This window comes from Odocoileus virginianus, chromosome 33 (assembly GCF_023699985.2).
Source record: "Odocoileus virginianus isolate 20LAN1187 ecotype Illinois chromosome 33, Ovbor_1.2, whole genome shotgun sequence".
Classification (NCBI taxonomy): Eukaryota; Metazoa; Chordata; class Mammalia; order Artiodactyla; family Cervidae; genus Odocoileus; species Odocoileus virginianus.
Genome location: NC_069706.1, coordinates 39,550,814 through 39,569,691, shown reverse-complemented (window position 1 = coordinate 39,569,691; position 18,878 = coordinate 39,550,814). Strand labels below are relative to the sequence as shown.

At 63.1% G+C, this 18,878-nt stretch overlaps 1 protein-coding gene across 7 annotated transcripts in view; it reads right to left on the bottom strand.

Moving 5' to 3' along the window:
• Nucleotides 1-18,878, bottom strand: part of MAD1L1 (mitotic arrest deficient 1 like 1) — a 230,999-nt gene that overhangs the window by 20,274 nt on the left and 191,847 nt on the right. For all 7 annotated transcript variants that reach the window (XM_070460540.1, XM_070460539.1, XM_070460542.1 and 4 more), the window contains one exon: nucleotides 2,163-2,353. In XM_070460540.1, the coding sequence (XP_070316641.1) occupies nucleotides 2,163-2,353 (191 nt within the window). The remainder of the gene's footprint in view (nucleotides 1-2,162; nucleotides 2,354-18,878) is intronic.

The window sequence follows — 18,878 nt, the reverse complement described above, 5'->3', positions numbered from 1 at the left end:
GGACAGAGGGGGTGAAGGTGGCCCCCGCTTCCGGCGGAGGCCGCGCCTGAGCTGGGCCAGCTTGGCTGACCTGGACACACACGCGCAGGGAAGGCGTGCCGGGTGCAGAAGCAGGGAGGCAGCCTCAGACCACGGCGCGCCCAGCTGCGTTGCGGCTTCCGCGCCGCCCACGGGCTAAGGCTGCGTTTACGCGTTCACGCGGCCGAAAAGGTTTCCACCTGTTTACAGCAGCTTCGTCCGTAACTGCTGAAGCCTGGGAACAACCATGTCCTTTAGGAGGTGACGGACAAGCCAGCCGTGGGTGGCCCCGATGGGAAGACGGCTCAGAGCTAAAGAGGAGCCAGCCGGCAAGTCAGGAGGAGGAGAGCTGGGGCCCCAGTCGGGTCAGCAAGGAAGGAAGCAGACCTGTGAGTCCAGGGCCTCCGGGAAAGGCAGAGCCACGGAGCCGGTGATGACCGGGGTGCCAGGCGGTGGTGAGCACAGGGCTGCTCAGGGCGCGAAGCTGTTCTGTGGGATGCGACAGCTCGCGTTTGTCAAAACCCACAGCCTGGATGACACAGAGGGGACCCACGGACTCCACAGTTAAAACAACACACGAGTCCTGGTTCATCACTCCTAACAGAACCACCCCTTGCACAGGGCCCAGGGACACAGCTCCGCCCCCACGGCGCCTCCACACGCGGGCGCACACGCCGCGGCCCTGGTGCGGGCATGCGAGAAGCAGCCACCTCCCCCCGGATCCCTGGGCCCCGTCCCCTCGGGTCTCAGAAAGCGGGGCCGCCGTGACACTGCTGACACGGCCGTGACGCTGGTGACAGGGCCCGCGGGAAGGCTCAGGCTGTGGGGCCTCCAGACACCACACCCATCTGCACTACTTACGGGCCTGGGCAGTGGACGGACGCGGTGCCCGTACTAGAATGTGGTGGCCAGCGGGGCCCGGATGGGCACTCAGAGCCGCAGGCGAGCACCACAGGGCCCAGGGACACTGAGGCCCACAGGGAAGAGAAGCGGCTGCCCGCACGCGGGGCGCCCGGAAACCCCCACCTCCTCCCAGCTCAAAGGAACCCTGGCTGTCAGCTCCTGGGACAGACCTTCCAGGCACGCCTGAAGGCTCCGGGCCCACTCCTGGGGGCCAGGCCTCCCAGGCACGCCTGAGGGCTCCGGGCCCACTCCTGGGGGACACGCCTCCCGGGCCGTCTGAGGGCTCCGGGCCCACTCCTGGGGGCCAGGCCTCCCGGGCATGCTTGAGGGCTCCGGGCCCACTCCCGGGGGCAGGCGGGCCGGGGGCCAGGCCCTGTGGGGAGATGCGGGGCTGAGCTCTGGCAGGCAGCTCCCCCTCCCCCGGGGCCGCCCAGGCCCGCCCTCCCCTCTGCACACCTGCACCCCCCACCTGCGACGGCGCAGCTGTTTCTAACTCTGCCTCCAGCACCCCTGCTGCCTGCGAAACCACCTCTGGGAAAACAATGAATCACGGAGACTGCCGTCGCCTGTGGTCATTCCTCAGCCGGACCCGTGGCCCCAGGAGCCTGTGTCTGCCCCAGGCGGCAGGGCTGGCCTCTGCTCCCGCCAGCTTCCCCGAGACCCTTCCTTGGAGCTCGGCTGGCCAGGAATCTTTCTGACCCCTGACCCCTGAGGCCAGGCCAGAAGGGCCCTGAGTCCAAGCCCAGCGAGACAGGTGCTCCACGCAGGGTGCCTGGAGGGGAGGACGCCGCCGGCCACCATTCCTCTGGGTCCCTCCCGCCCTCAGCCCACACTCTGCACGTGCTCTGAGCTGGAAGGCAGGGGGCCATGCTGGACATGGGGCTCCCGCCCTGACTCAGCACCCTGGGGTCCAGCAAGAGGGCAGAAGGGCGCTGAGCTGCTTAGACTTCCCACCATCGGGTGCGGCAGAGCCCAAGCCATGCTGTTGGCCCCCGAAAGCCCTCCCTGGGGCCCCGGCCTGGTGGCCCCTGACCACGGGAGCAGCTCGGGTTCGGGGCTCTCTCACTGGTCCCGCCCACCGCCGTCCAGCTGCACCCGCGGCCGCGCTGAGGGCCCCTCCCTGACTTTCCCCCTGTTCCTCAGCCCCCAGAGAACACTGACACGGAGTCCCGGGCCCCCCCCGGGGGAGCGGACGCTGAGGGAGGAGGGCAGGGCGGGGCCCGGGGCGCACCGCGTCCCACCTTGAAGATGAGGCAGTCGGCCTTCTGCTCGGCGTACATGGACGTCAGCCGGTACTGGTTCTCCGTGGTGATGTCCACCTGGTAGCCAGTCAGCGTGTAGCACGCTTTCCGGAACTCCTGGATCTTGGTCTGGAAGACCTCTTTCAGCCGCTGGTTCTTCAGCTCCGCGCTCTCCACCTGCTTCTTCAGCTCTGTGGGGGGGGACGGCGGGGTCAGCTCCCTGGGGTCTCAGGAGGGCAGTCGGGGCGGCAGGGCGTCGACTGAGGGGTGAGGGGGGTGCATGCCACGCCCGGCGGCCGGGCGGCCACGTGCGGCTCCCCATGAGGACAGCGAGCTGGGCTCACCCCTCCTCGGCGTGGACGGGGACCCCCACCCCGGGCTCCAGCCCCGGGTCTGTCCCGGGGCAAAGACTCCCCAGGCTGCCACAGAGAAGCACGGGGGAGGGGGCCGCGGGAGCGGAGGTCATCTGGAGACTTCGGATCACACTGCTGGTGGTTCCCCGGCCGGCCTCCCAGAGACCAGCCCCTGGGAGACCGGCTCCCTGGGTGTGGGGTGGGGCAGGGCACCCGGGCCCGTCCTAACCGGAGAGCTCAGGGCGGGACCCTCCGGCCCCGTCCTAACCGGGGAGCTCAGGGCGGGGCCCTCCGGCCCTGTCCTAACTGGAGAGCTCAGGGCGGGGCCGCATGGGGAGGAAGCAGCTGCTGAAGCCACCAGGAGCACACACAGCAGTTACATGCATCCTCCGCCCGAAGACGCCGTCCCGGCAATTAAACCTCGGCTCAGCCCCGTGATTAACGAGCCGGCTGCACTCAGCGCAGAGTCGCCTGTGAGGCCCGATGCTGCCCGAGGGGTGTGAGACCCCCGGGCCTCCAGCCTCAGCCTAGTGTGCGGCCTGCTGTCCCCGAGGACCACCCCCTCACTGTGACCGGGACGCAAGCGGCCCCTGCCGCAGGCTGACCCTCAGGACCCAGGGCATCTGGTGCAGGTGTGAGCGCCCTGGCAGGGCTGCTTTAAGATGAGAGGATGTTGTCAGGGTGTCTTTCAGAGGAGGCGACAGGGCCGGCAGGGAGCCTGCACTCCGGGGAGAGGGACCCCCCCACCTCTGCCCCCACACTGGTTCCAGGGGTTGTCGGGGATACAGCCGTCTTGAGGATTAGGCTGGACTGAGTGGGGCCCGGGGCCAGGCGCTGCTGGGGGGACGGGGGTGGCAGCCACTGCGGCCACGAGGTGTGTGCGGGGTCCCCCATCTCATAAGCGTGGACTCAGGCGGCCGACCATTGACCGCAGATCCACATCAGAGGTGGGGCCCTCTGACCCCGGACCTCAAGACCCTCAGGCTCCACAACACGCCAGGATTCTAGCACACTTCCCGAGTCTTGTCTACACAGCCTGCAGCGCTGGGGCAGCCCGGCCCGAAACCAGGGACCCTCAACTCCAGGCCTCTCCACGGCCCCCGCACTCCTGGATGGCTTCCCACCCCGAAGGCCGGAGGGGCGCCCTCACTCCAGAGCCGAGCCTGGGGACGGGGCCCTTATCAACCCAGTAATCAGACTTCGAAGTCAGGAAGGCAGCGGGCCGCTCTGACTCCAGGTTCTCCCCGTGTCCCTCAGCTGAGCCACCGAGGATGGGCTGTTAACGGGGGCAAAACCTGTTCTGGAGGAAGCGCTCATGGCCGAGCGTGTGGGGGCATCTCACCCCGGACACAGGCCGCACCGCCCATGAGCTCTCGGATGCCCGATGGGGATGGGAGCATTTGTGTGATGCACGCAGCCCGGCCATGAGAGGGGATGCCCGCTGTGTGCAGACGAAGCCTGTTCCCCTGCCGACAGACCCCAAAGCAGGTGGGTGACCCGAGCTGCCTGCTGCTCGCGGAACTGCCGGGACGGCCCCAGGACCCCAGGGGGCAGGTCTCGCCCCAGGCCCAGTGCAGCCCTCAGCCCACAAGGCAAGGCTGGGACACAGGGCTCGGGGGCAGCGTCTTCCAGGTCTCATGGGCGGCCGCCGGCCGAGGGTACCTGGCCCTGGGCGGCCTGGTCCACGGGGGCAGCAGAGCCTGTCCAGGTTGGACCCTGGGGGCGGCCCCTTTGATTCGGGGCAGAGTCCGTGCCTTGACCTGCCCCCACGATCCGTGTAGCTCAATCGCTTACATAAACGTGAATGAATAATTTACAGAATGGCTTGGATTAAATAAATAAAAGATAGTCCTTCCTCCGTGGAAACAGCAGCGCTCTGGCGCAGCCTCTCCCAGAACGAGCAGAGGTCTCCCCTGGCGGGGCCAGGGGCCCAAGACCTGGAGCCCGCAGCACAGTCACAGCTGTCCCACCGGGGCTCAGGCCGGCCTTGGGCCTGACCTGCTGGCGATGGCCACTCTTGGCTGACAGCAGCCAGCAGCCAGAGGCTGCCTGGCTTGCTAAGCTCCCAGCCCCAGACCTCACCCCCACGAGCTCTCCCAGGCCGCTCCACTGTGCTAGGCACAGAAGCCTCACCCCCGGGCCCTGTGCAAGGCCCCTGGCCTCCCTGCCAGCCCCGGCAGCAGGCACAGCTGAGAGGGCCCTAAGCCTCGGTGCGGGACCCGCCAGCCATCCCTTGCCCGTCCTGCCCTCCAGCCTGCAGGCAGTCCCCTCTGAGCTGAGCCTTCCTCCCCACCCCACCAACAGGCCTGAGTTGTGTCCACGGGCGGCCTGCGCCCAGTCTGGGCAGCCCGGGGTCTGAGGGTCCGGGTGAGGGCGTCACCCCGCTCCTCCTGCCCCAGAGGGGACCCGCCTCCCCGGGAGGAGAAAGAGTCCAGCCTCAGGCCCAAAGGCCCGTTTCAGACACTCCCTTCCCAAGATGCCCACAAGATGCTCCGGGGACACACACCTGTGGCAGGGACGGTCTCCCCCAGCCCCGCTGACTAACACAGCCGGAGAGCATCTCCCTAGCTCTCTCTGAATCTGGGGGGCAGTGAGGGGGTCTCCTCTGTCTGGGGGGCAGTGAGGGGGTCTCTCTCTCTGGGGGGACTGAGGGTCTCTGTGTCTGGGGGGCAGTGAGGGGGTCTCTCTGGTTGTAGGGGGAGTGAGGGGGTCTCTAGGGGGCAGTGAGGGGGTCTCTGGGGGACTGAGGGTCTCTCTCTGTGTCTGAGGGGCAGTGAGGGGGGTCTCTCTGTGTCTGGGGGGGACTGAGGGTCTCTCTCTGAATCTGGGGGGCAGTGAGGGGGTCTCTCTGTGCCTGGGGCGGACTGAGGGTCTCTCTCTGTGTCTGGGGGGCAGTGAGGGGGTCTCTCTGTGTCTGGGGGGGACTGAGGGTCTCTCTGAATCTGGGGGGGACTGAGGGTCTCTCTGTGTCTGGGGGGCAGTGAGGGGGTCTCTCTGAATCTGGGGGGGACTGAGGGTCTCTCTGTGTCTGGGGGGCAGTGAGGGGGTCTCTCTGTCTGGTTGTAGGGGGAGTGAGGGGTCTCTGTCTGGGGGGCAGTGAGGGTCTCTCTCTGCGTCTGGGGGGCAGTGAGGGGGTCTCTCTGTCTGGGAGGCAGTGAGAGGGTCTCTGGGGGGCAGTGAGGGTCTCTCTCTCTGCGTCTGGGGGGCAGCGAGGGGGTCTCTCTGTGTCTGGGGGGCAGCGAGGGGGTCTCTCTGTGTCTGGGGGGCAGTGAGGGGGTCTCTCTGTGTCTGGGGGGGACTGAGGGTCTCTCTGTGTCTGGGGGGGACTGAGGGTCTCTCTCTGAATCTGGGGGGCAGTGAGGGGGTCTCACGGTGTCTGGGGGCAGCGAGGGGGTCTCTCTGTGTCTGGGGGGCAGTGAGGGGGTCTCTCTGTGTCTGGGGGGACTGAGGGTCTCTCTGTGTCTGGGGGGCAGCGAGGGGGTCTCTCTGTGTCTGGGGGGCAGTGAGGGGGTCTCTCTGTGTCTGGGGGGACTGAGGGGTCTCTCTGTGTCTGGGGGGACTGAGGGTCTCTCTGTGTCTGGGGGGCAGTGAGGGTCTCTCTGTGTCTGGGGGGCAGTGAGGGGGTCTCTCTGTGTCTGGGGGGACTGGGGGGTCTCTCTGTGTCTGGGGGGGACTGAGGGTCTCTCTCTGAATCTGGGGGGCAGTGAGGGGGTCTCCTCTGTCTGGGGGGCAGTGAGGGGGTCTCTCTGTGTCTGGGGGGCAGCGAGGGGGTCTCTCTGTGTCTGGGAGGGACTGGGAGTCTCTCTGAATCTGGGGGGACTGAGGGGCCTGGCAGCTGAGCTCCCTGTTGAGCCCTCAACCCCAGCAGCTGGGCAGCGGCCATTCCGGAAAGGGGGCTGGGGCCACACGGTTGTCCGGCAGATGAGCCCCAGAGGGAGGCCCTGGCCAGCCTCCGCCCCCCGCCCACCCAGAGAAGCATCCACAGAAGACACCAGAGTCACAGGACCCGCAGGAGCTTCTAACGTACAGGCGGGAACAAGACAACCTGGACGGACAGACACTGGCAACGTCCAGCCTCGTCCAAGAGGCCGCCCCACGGCGGGGGTCAGGCTCCCACGGACGTCGGGGAGGGGCTCAGACAGCAGAGGATGCCTCCCAGAGACGCAGAAAACAAACGGAAAAGACCAAAGACAGGATGAAACCAGCGGCCCTGGGCACCCCAATACCGAGCTGGCGGGAATTTTACAGAAAGAGATTTCGGAAGGCGGGCAGGAGAAATGTCAACGACACCACACAGAAGCCTCTGGAAGCAGAGGCCGCGTCTCCCAGGCCGGACGGGCTCACACGCCACCTCCTGCAGGGAGCAGGAGCCGGATCCACACGGGCGTCCGATCCCAGGGCCACCAGCAGGACCGACCACCAACCCAACAAGGCAGGCCGCAAAGCTCCCTGCAAACCGGCTCCCGTCTGGGGCCCGAGGGCAGACAGAGGTCTCCGAGAAGCCCTCCCTGCCGGCCGCGCCCTCCGAACACACAGCGGGGCGGGAACTGCAGACGAAGGGCAGCGGCTGACAGCCAGGGGCATGCCGCCCAGGGAGGCCAGCCGCGGTGGCGGGCTGCAGTCTGAGCGCCAGGCAGTGTGCGGAGGCCAGCGGAGGCCAGAGAGGCAAGAGGAGCCCCGGAGGGGGTGGGATTCATGTGTCCCCAGAGGACGGCGCGTGTTTCTGGCCATGAGGAATGCGGCCAGTCATCGGAGGGCCCATGCCCTTCTCAGGACGCTGCCCACGGCCAGTCATGGGAGGGCCCATGCCCTTCCCAGAGGGCTGCCCACGACCAGTCACGGGAGGGCCCATGCCCTTCTCAGGACGCTGCCCATGGCCATCATGGCAACACGAGGCTCCCACAGGTGCTCCAAAAGGCCTTCTGTCCCAGAGACGATGGTGATGCAAGCCCAGGGCGGCTGGGGGCCCCGGATGGGAGGGGGTGCTAACAGCACCAAGGGGGGCTGGTGCTGGGATCAGCACCCCAGCGTCCTCCCCACCCCCACTCCATGGAGGGACCCAGTGCAGGGCGGGGGTGGCTGCCACAGCGGGGGCGCCCCGAGCTGGCTGTGGACAGGCCCCTGTGGGCTGCCTGTGCAGGCTGGGCTCCTGCAGGGATGCTGTTTAGGAGTTGGAAGTAGCTTCTGAAATTGTCCTTTGGGGACTCAGGACAAAGTCATTTTTCTTTCTGAAAAGTGAATAAAAAACACTTAGGTAATGCTGAGATCTTCAGGCTTTACAAAAGCAACAAAAGGTTGAATTCTTTATCGTTATAAAGAGCATCTCTGTGCAAAAGGGTCCACTCCCAGGACAACCGAGAAACGGCAAGAGGAAGACCTTCGGGACTGCCTGGCAGGGGGCAGGACGCGGGCTGAGGGGACACCGCTTGCTTTTCTAAGAGCGGGGACCACCAGCTCCTACATTCACACACAGCCTGTCCCCCCAGGCACAGCAGGGGCAGCAACGGCGGGGGTGAAGGCTGCCTAGCTCCACACTGCTCACCAGGAGCAGCCTCCGTGGCTGGCTCCGCGACGGGAAGGCCAAGGCTTGGGACAGGGGTGGACCGGCTCTCCCGACTGCCCCGGCCGGTGGCTTGGACGGAGGCTGGTCCACCCGGGGAGCAGGGCTCCCCGCGGCCTCTGGACGCTCGTCCTTGGGCCCCGGCAGGCCGTGAGCACTGCTGGCTCTGCTCAGGCCCTGTGCAGGGCCCCTGCTAGGGCTGAATTATTCATGTGTGGGAACGCCTAAACTAGCTCAGTTTTACATTTTTAAATATTTAATAATTAGGCATCAAATATTGATTCAACTTTATTAGCCACCATGGGAGCCGGCACTGCAGGGCTGGGACTGTGAGTGTCCAGGCCCCGTGGGCCACCTGGAGTGGGGAGATGGTGGGGCATCTGGGCGCCGAGCTCCACGAGTGGGACTCCATCACAGTGGAGCAAGGCTGCCCCCCGACATGGCAGAGCCTCCTGCTGGCGGAGGAGGGGAGGGGAGATGGCAGAGAAGCCCGCGTGGTCCACAGGTGCTGAGGGGCTTGAGGCCAGCCTGGCAGCTCCGCAGTCCCGCGCTCCTCTCCCAACTCAGCGCCCAGGCCGGACGCCTTTCCAGGAAGGGCATGCCGGGCACACCAGCCCCGCTGCTGGCTGCAGCGACAGGAGGCCGGGACCCAGACTCGCTGGCCGGAGTCTCCTGCTGCCAGAGGGCCCAGAACAGTCTCTCCGCCATGAGCCCGGGCCCCCCATGGGGCTGGAAATTGCACGTTTCACGCGAGAGAGGAGACGCGGCCCTGGAATTACATGCAGATGAGAAGCATGCGTGCCCACCACCAGGCTGCCTGGCAGACGCCCGCCCTGGTGAGCACGGCGCCGGCTTTCAAACGGGCCTTGCTGTGTGGTTAACTGCTCACTTGGCAAGCAGCTTGTCACCTTGCACAGAAATGATCTGAAAAGACACCAGCAATTACAGCCCACCAGATTACGGGGTGGGAGAGTCCCGGGGTGACAGGCGGGCGTGGATGCGGATGCAGTACCACGCTCTCGGGAAGCCACCCTCCCCCACCGCCGAGACGCTGCAGTGGGGGCCCAGGGGGCAGCCTGTCCCCCGGCCCGAGCCATGCCAAGTGCCAGCCCACCAGCTCCTTTGGGAACAGATGGCCAGTTGAGCCTGGACGAACAGCCAGAGCCTGCCCGCCCCCCTCCCTGACCCAGACAGCCCTAGGCAGGGTAGACGTGGGGTCAGGCCCAGAGAAGGTCAGTGCCCTGCTCAGCATCACCCAGAGAGCAGGGGAGCCGGGTGGGCTCCCAGAGGCCCCTGGGCAGAGCCAGCCCTGCAGTGAGGACCCACCCTGTCTCTGGGCCGCCTCGGGCACGAGGCTGGCCCCCTGCCCAGGCCCCAGCACAGCCTCTGGGCCCCATGCTTGGTGCCCTCGTGGAGCTCGCTGCCCTATGATGACTTATTAACCTGCTTGGTTGCTGACCACCCACGCCTCCCAACTAAAGCCCCCACGGGGGGGACCTGGGTGCGCGGCTCGTGACTGCCGCTCATCCAGCCAGCTGAGGCTCCCTCTGCACGCGCCGGCTGCTCTCACGCTTTGGAAGCACCCCATGAAGCATCACCACGCACACCCCCACTTCAGGACAGGGAAACGGGCTCTGGCAGTCACAAGCAAAGCGCCTGTAGATACATTCATGTGCTGACGTGTGCACACACACACGTGCATTCTTCCGCACACATTCATACACACGCCAGGGCCAGAGACACCCCAGAGAAGAAGTGCCTTCGACCCCTGAGAGAGATCGTGAGAACGCCGCTAGCTGACATAGGTTTCCAGGGGCTTCCACACGCCCTGCAGGCTGCCTGCCGGAGGAAGAGACTCCGTGGAGCAGAGGATGATGGGGCCCTGGCCTGCAGGCTTGAGTGGGGAGGAGCCCGGGGCGGCAGCTGTGAGCTACTGGCCGGCAGGCACTGTCCCGAGTGGGGGGCAGTTCCAGGAGGCTCTGGCTCTGTCCATCCCACGCTGCATGCATTATTAATTCCCGGTGGTGGGCTCGCAGAACACAAACTCCCTGGAAGGCGAGCTCCCTCTCAGAGAGGGAAGGCTTCCAGAGCTCATCTTTTATTGACTGAGTCGTTCGCGAGTCAATCTGTCTGCTTTGGGCGAGACAAGAGTTTAAATTGTCTCTCTCTTCCTCCTTTGGAGGCAAGGCGGTCTATTAAAGCTGCCGATGTCTGCAGCGAGGCCTCATGGCCGAACTGCAGGGACCTCCTCAGACGGCACGGGAGCAGAAAGAGAGCCTTCAAACCAGCTGGGCTGCAGGTTTGGGAAGCAGCAGACGGGGTGAGGGCAGCCCGCGGGGTCTGCAGGGCCAGGACACAGGCTTCCCGGTGGAGCCAGGCCTGGGTGAGCACCTCCGGGAAGATGGGTCCAGCCTCGGAGTGACCACACGGAGAGTGTCCTGGCTCCGCCTGTGAGATGGAGCGAGCCCGATGCACACGCCCACTGGTGGGGGGGGGAGGAGGCAGCGCAGGCGGTCCTGCAGCCCCTCTCGGCCTGGACGGCCCTGCTGTTCTGGCACACAGCGCCCTGGTCAAAGTCAGCCTCTGCCTGGGAAGGAAGTGGAGGCGCAGAGGGGCCAAGGGACTCGCCTGAGAACACACAGCAGTCGGTGGCTGTCAGGACCAGAATCTAGGCTGCGTGAACTCTGCTCCTGGCCCAGGCACTGGGGCTTGGGCTGACTACCAACGACGTGACGGCATGTGGCTCCCCCACCGCGGAGTCCAGAAGATGCCACTGGTGCCCCCCCAGCTGCGGGAAAGCCTTCTCCCCCATCCTCCGCCTGGCCCCCTCCTCTCCAGAGGCCCCCAAACACGGAGAGCCGCAGCGCCAGCAGCACAGGCTCCGCCCAGCAAGGGCGGGGAGGGAGGTCCTCTGGGGGCCCCGAGGCGGCGGAGATTTTGGAGCACCTCCCGCTGTGGGCCCCCAGGAGCGGCAGGAGGGCACCCAGGTGCCCACAGCAGCCAGGGCGTGCGAAGAGCCCGTGGGCGCCAGCTGACGGGGGGCCCGCCACGGAGTGCATGCAGAGGGGATCACCCAACACACAGCCATGACACGCCCACGGGCTGGGGGACCCCTTCCTGCGAGGCGTCCAGAGGGGAGCCACCGGCAGAGCCAGAGGCCGATGGGGCTGCAGGGGGCGCGGCCACTGACTGCAAGTGGGAGTGAGACCCTTTGGGGAGTCCTAACGTCCCGGAGCCTGTCAGGACAGGCATTTACTGGAAACATCTGCTCACGTAGAATGGCAGACAATTGGGCGTCTAGGTTTCTGTTCTTTCTAAAGACTATCAGAAGAGCGTCAGGTTCATCGCAAAACTGGAGGCGACAAAGACTGCCTCAAAACCAAGCCACAGCGCCCAACCCCATCAACACGCCCACCAGAGGGGAGCACTTGCTCACGAGCCTGCCCAGAAGCCACGAGTCCCACGGCCCACCGCTGCCGTGACACTCACCTGGGGGCCGTGCGCCTGTGGGTCTGACCGAACGTGTCACGGCCAGCATTCAGCCTCCCAGAGGCACGGAGGACAGCTTCCTCACCCTGAACGTGCCCAGGGCTCCACCCCGCCCCCCCAGCGCCCCCTGACACCCCTCATCCCATCTCCACCGCTCTGCCCGCTCCAGACGGTCGTGCCGCCCGCTACACGGTCCGTGGTCTTTCCAGGCCGGCTCCTTTCACTCAGTCACGGGCATGGAAGCTTCCTCTGTATCCTCCTCCTGACTCGACGGCTCATCTGCTCTCAGCGCTGAGCAGCGGGCCGCTGTCTGGACGGAGCGAGGTCTACTCGCCCGCTCGCCCCCAGGCTGCGGCACTCGCAGGTTTCCGTGTGGACGTTCACGCGTCCGGCTCCTTCGGGAAAACGCTGAGGGGCGCGACGGCTGCATCATCCAGTCGCTTTGTAAGAAAACACCAAGCTGGCTTCCAGACTGGCTGCGCCGTCCTGCGCCCCCACCAGCCACGGACGGAGTTCCCACGGCTCTGCTGCTTGTCAACGTTCAGTGACGGCAGCGAGGGGCCTGGGCTGTTCTCACGGGCTTGGGACTCTCACTGTAGCCCGGGAAGGCCAGTTCTGAGCCCGCTAATCCCGCGATGCCCAGGAGACAGCTTTGGGAGGAGTCCCGTCAGGAGCCAGGAGCCGGGGAGAGGGGGATGCGGGGACCCCAGAGACGCTGAAGACACAGGCCCTGCAGGGCCGCTCCTGCCCAGACAGCCTGATTGCCCAGGAACGTCCCCGCCACCCATGTTCTGAGCAGGCTGCCTCGCCTGGCCATTGGGTGTTTCCAACGTGGAGAACAGGGTTAGCTGGGAGCACTGGGTGGGAGTGTTTGGCTGGTACCGATGCTGGGGTCTGGCCCCTGGACGGCATCAGGTCTGCCCATGGCCTGGGACACGGCAAGGCCACCAGGGACTTGCTCACGGGCAGCAGGAGGCAGAGGGGCCCGCAGCCGCCGCGGCGGGCTGGCACGCCCCTTCCTCAGCCTGTCTGCCTGCAAACCCGGAGATTAAATTACACGACTCCCTTACAACTCCAATTAAACACCTAATTGATGGTGTTGCCCTTTATTACCTGACACCAAGAGCAAACAAACAGTGCAGAGAGAGCAGCCTGGGACACACAGTGATTAAAGTGCCAAGTGGTTTCCACACAGAGCCTGCCTGGGCGTGGCCGACGAGGGGGCCCTCCACCCCCAGCGGCCAACAAGGGGGCCCTCCACCCCCAGCGGCCGACGAGACGGGCTCTCCGCACACCCCAGTGGCCGACGAGACGGGCTCTCCGCACACCCCAGCGGCCGACGAGACGGGCTCTCCGCACACCCCAGCGGCCGACGAGACGGGCTCTCCGCACACCCCCGCGGCTGACGAGGGAGGCTCTCTGCACACCCCAGCGGCCGACGAGACGGGCTCTCTGCACACCCCAGCGGGCAGACCCGGTGCCACCCCCGCCGGGTGCGCCTGGGCTCAGGGGCTCTGCTGATGTCCAGGGTCCTGCAGTGGTCGTCTCGGGCTCTGGGGAAGCCATGCTGGAGGTGCTGAGCATGGCCCAGCAGCCAGGGCAGCAGCGTCCACCGTCGGGTCCACGGGGCCCTGCCTGACCCCGTCAGCAAGCACGGTGACCTCCCCACTCCTCCAGGCCCCTGGCTCATGGGCCCATGTCCCTGAGAAGGCACGCGCCCTGCCAGGAGATTCTGGCTCTTCTCTGGGGCTTGGGTTCTGCCTCCAAAGTAGATGCCTCACCAGAGCCATGGGTCACCTGCTGTGACTATCAGGGGAGCTGCCGGGCAAAGGATTCTCGAGCTGTTTCTGTTTTTCCAGCAGAAGTGACCCCAGGAGAACCCCGAGAATGGGAGGAGAAGCGGGCAGGCTTGGGGCCTGGGGCTGGGGGCGCAGGGAGACGCACGGGCCCCTGACGGAGGAAGGCGGCCTGGACCCACGTTTCCGGACATGGCCCGGCAGCAGATGGTGGCCAGGAGCGGGGCGGGGGTAGAGGCACGCATCCGGGACCCGCGCCTGCAGAGGGGCTCCCAGCACGCGGGTTGCCCTGATTCGGCCCCTCTTGGTCCCAACGGGCCTGGCGCTCCCCCATCCATCCAGAGACACAGAATGCAACGAAGCTGAAAACTCGCCCACCAAAGTAATTTATGTCTTTAAAGCAGTGTCAATAAAAACCAAAAGCTCAATAGCTTTTTCTTGAACTTGACAAAACATTTCTGAAATTCATTTAGAATAATAAACAAGCTAAGGAAATCTAAATGAAGGGAAAGAAAAGAGAAAAGCCGTGCTCTACACCAGATATGCAAACATACTTTCAGTTATAATTACTAAAGATGTGGAACAGGAAAATGAAATAAACGCCCAGAAGCCATGGAATAAAGACAAAGAAAAATAAAGACACATTATAAACCTACAGGGCAAGGAACGATTATCTCATAGGTGCCACCAGGGCAGCTGTCTGTGATCAGGAAAGAGATCAATTGAAGCCTTCACCTCATGCCACATCCCAAAATACGTTCCAAGCAGATTAGATCTTTAAATATAAAACACAAGCCAAAGAGTCACAGAAGAAAATAGACTTTATCAAGTCAATAAAGAACTTTCTAAGCTTAAATGGAATAGACCGATGAAGCTCCAAAATAAGTTAACACTTTCTATACAAAATAATCATAAAGAAAAACAGGAAGTTAAACTTCTCTACAAACAGAATAGAAGAAGAGATAAAGGTGCTCTGGCTGTGATGAGACCATTCGGAAAAGAGGGGGTAAAAAATGCTTCCTTATTAGTAATCAAGTGAGATGCCGTTTCTATTAAAAAGTCTTAAGTATGCAGTAAAGCCGACCCTCTGGGTGTACATGTGCGGGGTCTGACCAGGTGCAGGCGTCTGCGGGCCCATCGCCGGGGCCCCGGCCCAGCACTGCGGCCCGTGCTCTGCCTCTGACTGGCTCCCCGGCCCCTCCCGGCACGTCCTCCACAGGGCCTGGCGCCCTGTGGACCTCGAGGCCTCTCCCGCACGCGGCCCCTCAGACCGTTTACAGAGCCCTAGATGCTGGTCGTCAGCCATCTCCATGCTGAGCGGCAGGGCGGCGGCTGACCAGGGGGTCTGTCTGCTCACCAGTTCAAGGTCGTCTGCGTGGTTATTAACAGCTCTGGTGACCATGAGATATCCTCAGTGGATTCGGGCCACAGGTTCACAAGTTCCAGGCCTGGGAAAGATGGAACGTAGGAAACCCACTGGCCCTTCACGAAGGCGCTGACCTGCAAGGAGGGAACGGCCGATCGCCAGCCAGAAGCACCTGCGCGGGCACACAGGGAAGATGCCGCTGACGCAGAGCTGACCTCCCGCGGAAACCGCGGCTCGGGACCCGCCCGGGCCGCAGAGACAGCTTCCCGACAGGGAGACTCTCACCCTGAACGCGGTCTGCCTCTTCCTTTATTAGAAGTCCTCTGACTCCTTGCTCAATGCGCGGTCGTTTTCAGCACACAGACCTTTTATGTGCTTTGTTAGAATTATACGTAGGAATTTCATTCTGGGAGGGTGAGCAGGGATGGTATAATGTCTTAGATTTCAGCTTCCCTAACTGCTCACAGATGTCATATTCATATTATACACACGTATCATGGAAAGTGAATTCAGCAAGGTTGCAGGATACAATGGGATTCCCAGGTGGTGCTAATGGTCAAGAACCTGTCTGCCAAAGTAGGAGACAAAAGAGACACGGGTTTGGGTTCGACCCCTGGGTCGGGAAGATCCCATGGAGGAGGGCATGGCAACCCTCTCCACTGTTCTTGCCTGGAGAAGCCCACAGACAGAGGTGCCTGGCAGGCAGTGGTCCACAGGGTCACCGAGAGTGGGACACGACTGAAGCAGCTGAGCACGCAGGGTGTAAGAGCAACAGAGAGTCAGCGATGAGCTCACTGCATTCATGTTTAAAAACTTCTTGGGCGTGTCTGTGCAGACAAAGACGTCGTCTGCAAAGAGGAAAAGTTGTGCATTGCCTTTCCTTACTGCTCTGTTGGATCAGACAACAAAAGAACAGGAGAAGTTCAGACCAAGGTGAACAGAGACACCAGAACCACAGACGAAACAGCAAGCTGAATTCAGCAACGTGTGGAAAAATATACCACAGATGAGGGCGATTTACAGCAGGAATGCAAAGCTGGTTCAACATATTAGTAAAAAATTTTCACAGTAACCCACCACGCCAACAGTGTAAGGAAGGAAAACCAGATGAGCCTATAAGTGATGCAGAAAAGCATTTGAAAAAACTCAACACCTAACATGACAAACGCTCTCGGCGGGCTCAGACTGGACGGGAACGAGCAGGGGCATCTGCAAAGAACCCAGAGCTGATCGCGTGCCCCCTGAACCGGGACGAGGGCCAGTGCCCATGCTGACCACCGGTGCCCGGCACAGTCCTCAAGTCCCAGCCACACGGCAACAGGGAGAAAACATGTGACGCAAGGTGTCAGATCCACAGGAACAAACGCAACAGGCCCTGCTCACAGACGACACGACTCCAAGAGTGAAAACCAAACCCTCCCAGAGCTGACTGACCTCAGCGAGGCCACGGGCTGCGAGCCCGACACAAACCAGCCACATCTTGGTGTCGCTGTTGTCACTCAGTCGCGTCCCGTGCCTTGGGCCCCAGACTGCAGTCCGCCAGGCTCCCCGGTCCGTGGGATTTCACGGGCAAGAATGCTGGGGAGGGCTGCCATTTCCTTTTCCATACACAAGCACAAAACAATGGAGATGATAAAGAAAAACACGCAATGAGGGGAACTAAAAATTAACAAAAATGAAAGACACACAAGCCTATTTCTAACAAAACATGTAACTGATGTGTATGCCGAAAACCACAAGATGCTGATGAAGGAACTCAAAGGTGGCCTGAGTCAGTGGAGAGACACGCTGGTTCTGGACTGGGAAGACTCAGCACATTAACGATACAGATTCTCCTCAAACTGATCTACAGATTCAATGGATTCCCTGTGTAAAGGTCCCCAGGATTTCTGCAGATATAGACGCGCTGAACCTAAAGCTAAACAGAAAGGCAACAGAAATGGGGTTGCCAGACGATGTTGAAAAAAGCGCGTAAAGTGGGAGGGATTATGCTGCTGACCTTAAGACTTGCCGTCCAGCTACCAAGACGCTGCGGGGACGCTCGGAGCAGCAAGCAGGAGGGCCGGTGAGGGGACAGGACCACATCGTCAGCCAGCTGACGTGACACACGAACAGAGGTGACCGACTGAGAGGCATGACACCATTTCAACACACGATGCTGGAGTAACAGGACATTTACAGGAGAAAGTGCCCCAGACAAAAAAGAAAAAATCGCCGCAACCCAAATCTCACACAACAGGAAAAATTAACAAAATGGGTCGCAGATTTCAATGCAGAAATAAAAGACTTAAGAGATAAAACATGAGGAAAAATGGTTATGACCTTGGGTTTGCCAAAGTCCCTAGATCTGACTCCTAAAAGAACTGATCACTAGAGCACATCCAAGTCATAGGTGTTTGCTCTGAGAAAGCCTCTGCTAGGAAACGCAACCCCCAGACTCAGGCCAAAGACAAAGAATGGACGAAAGCCTGGGCCTCCACCCACCCAAGGGGAAACAGGGAGGGCTGACGCGAGACAAATGAGGCTCCACATCCTCACCCGTCAGGGAAACGCCAGTTACAGCACGGTGGGCCTCCAGTGCGCACACCTGGGAATGACTGCAGGGCCCGTGCAGCCACGCACCCCCGTGGGGCAGCGCGGGTGCGGAGCCACAGCCAGCCTCGAGGCGCCACCGGAGAAACCATGCACGCTCACAGAACTGGCACAGTTACGCCCTGCCTTCACTTGCCAGGTCTGGTCACGGTCTGGGCATGTCTGACCCACCCTCTGCGGGCTTGGGTTCCACGTCAGCTCTGCCCGAAGCCACCACAGTGCTTTTCAGATCCACCCACATGCTGCTCGGGCATTCGAAGACCCCAGCAGGCCTCCCTCCCGCCTGCTGCAAGGCCGGGAACGCCAGTGAGAAGGACAACGCAGTTCTGCTGGGGGGAGGGGGAAGGGGAAGGACACGACTCCTGCCTCCGCCTCCCACTTCCCTGCGGTCTCCCTGGCTGTTCAGAGGCGGCCCCCCAGCTGAGAACCACCAGCGGGGAAAGTGCAGGCAAGGCCCTTCCTACTGCAGGCCGGGGGCTCTCCCTGCTCCCCGAGGCTCTGGGTGCTGAGAGGCCAGTTCCCGTTGAGCACGGCTCTCTGATGCAGGTTACACCCACCTCTACACCTCAGGTAGCCAGACTAGTGGCCACATGGAGCCCTGAGTCCACCACCTTGTGCCGGGCGCCGAGCCACACGGAGCCTCAGGGTCCTCACGGGTGACCCGCGGCGGCCCAGACTCTGTGCTCAGCACTGTGACATCCCAGCCAGTGCTAATCCAGGCCGGCGGCTCCGGCCAGGGGCCCCCAGTGCCTCCCCCACCCCCTGGCAGCCCCGTCCTCCCCCTACAGGGCAGGCGCTGGCTGAAGTGGGAAAAGGGGGTGAGCCTCGGTCTGCAGAGAGACAGAGCAGACGGCACAGCTGCTGCGGGCCGGCCCACGGCCGCCTCCCCATGGTGGCCTCTTCCCCAGGCAGAGTGAGCGGGGCTCCAGGCAGGGGCCCAGGCACAGCCCTCTCCAGGGACCCTCCGGATTGGCGGCAGTCAGGCAGGGACAAATCTGATCACCTCCTGTGTGTTGCTCTGACAAGATTAGGTATTTTAATATTAATGCATTACCTAATTAAACCCCAATTAGTAATCTCTCTGGCCCAGGCTGGGTGGGTGGGGAGCCACGCGAGGAGCTGAGCCAGCTCAGGTGGGGGCAGGGGCGGGGAGATGGGGTTCAGGCTCCTGCCGACCGAGGGCTGTGCTCCTGGCAGGGGCTGTCCTAAGGCTGAGGTCCAGGAACACCTGTCGTAGTGTGGTCACCTGCGGCCAGGCGGCTGCCCCGCACTGTCCCTCCTGGCCCCCAGAACGGCTCCTGTCATGAGGACAGTGAGGCTGACACCTCCAGGGAGCTGGGGCACCTCCATTGCTGGGCCGCCCCCATCCTGGCCGCTAGCTGTCACGGTGAAGACCACGCCCACCTACACGACTGCCAGGGCATCTGCAGGCTGAGTGCCAAGGCCACGCTGTATACACAGCAGATGAGCCCATCTGGGGTGCGGGGCTGGCCCGCAGGCCACGGGGGAAGGCGGGGAGGGTCCCTCTCTCCATGACGAGACTCTGGAGGTTAGGGCGCC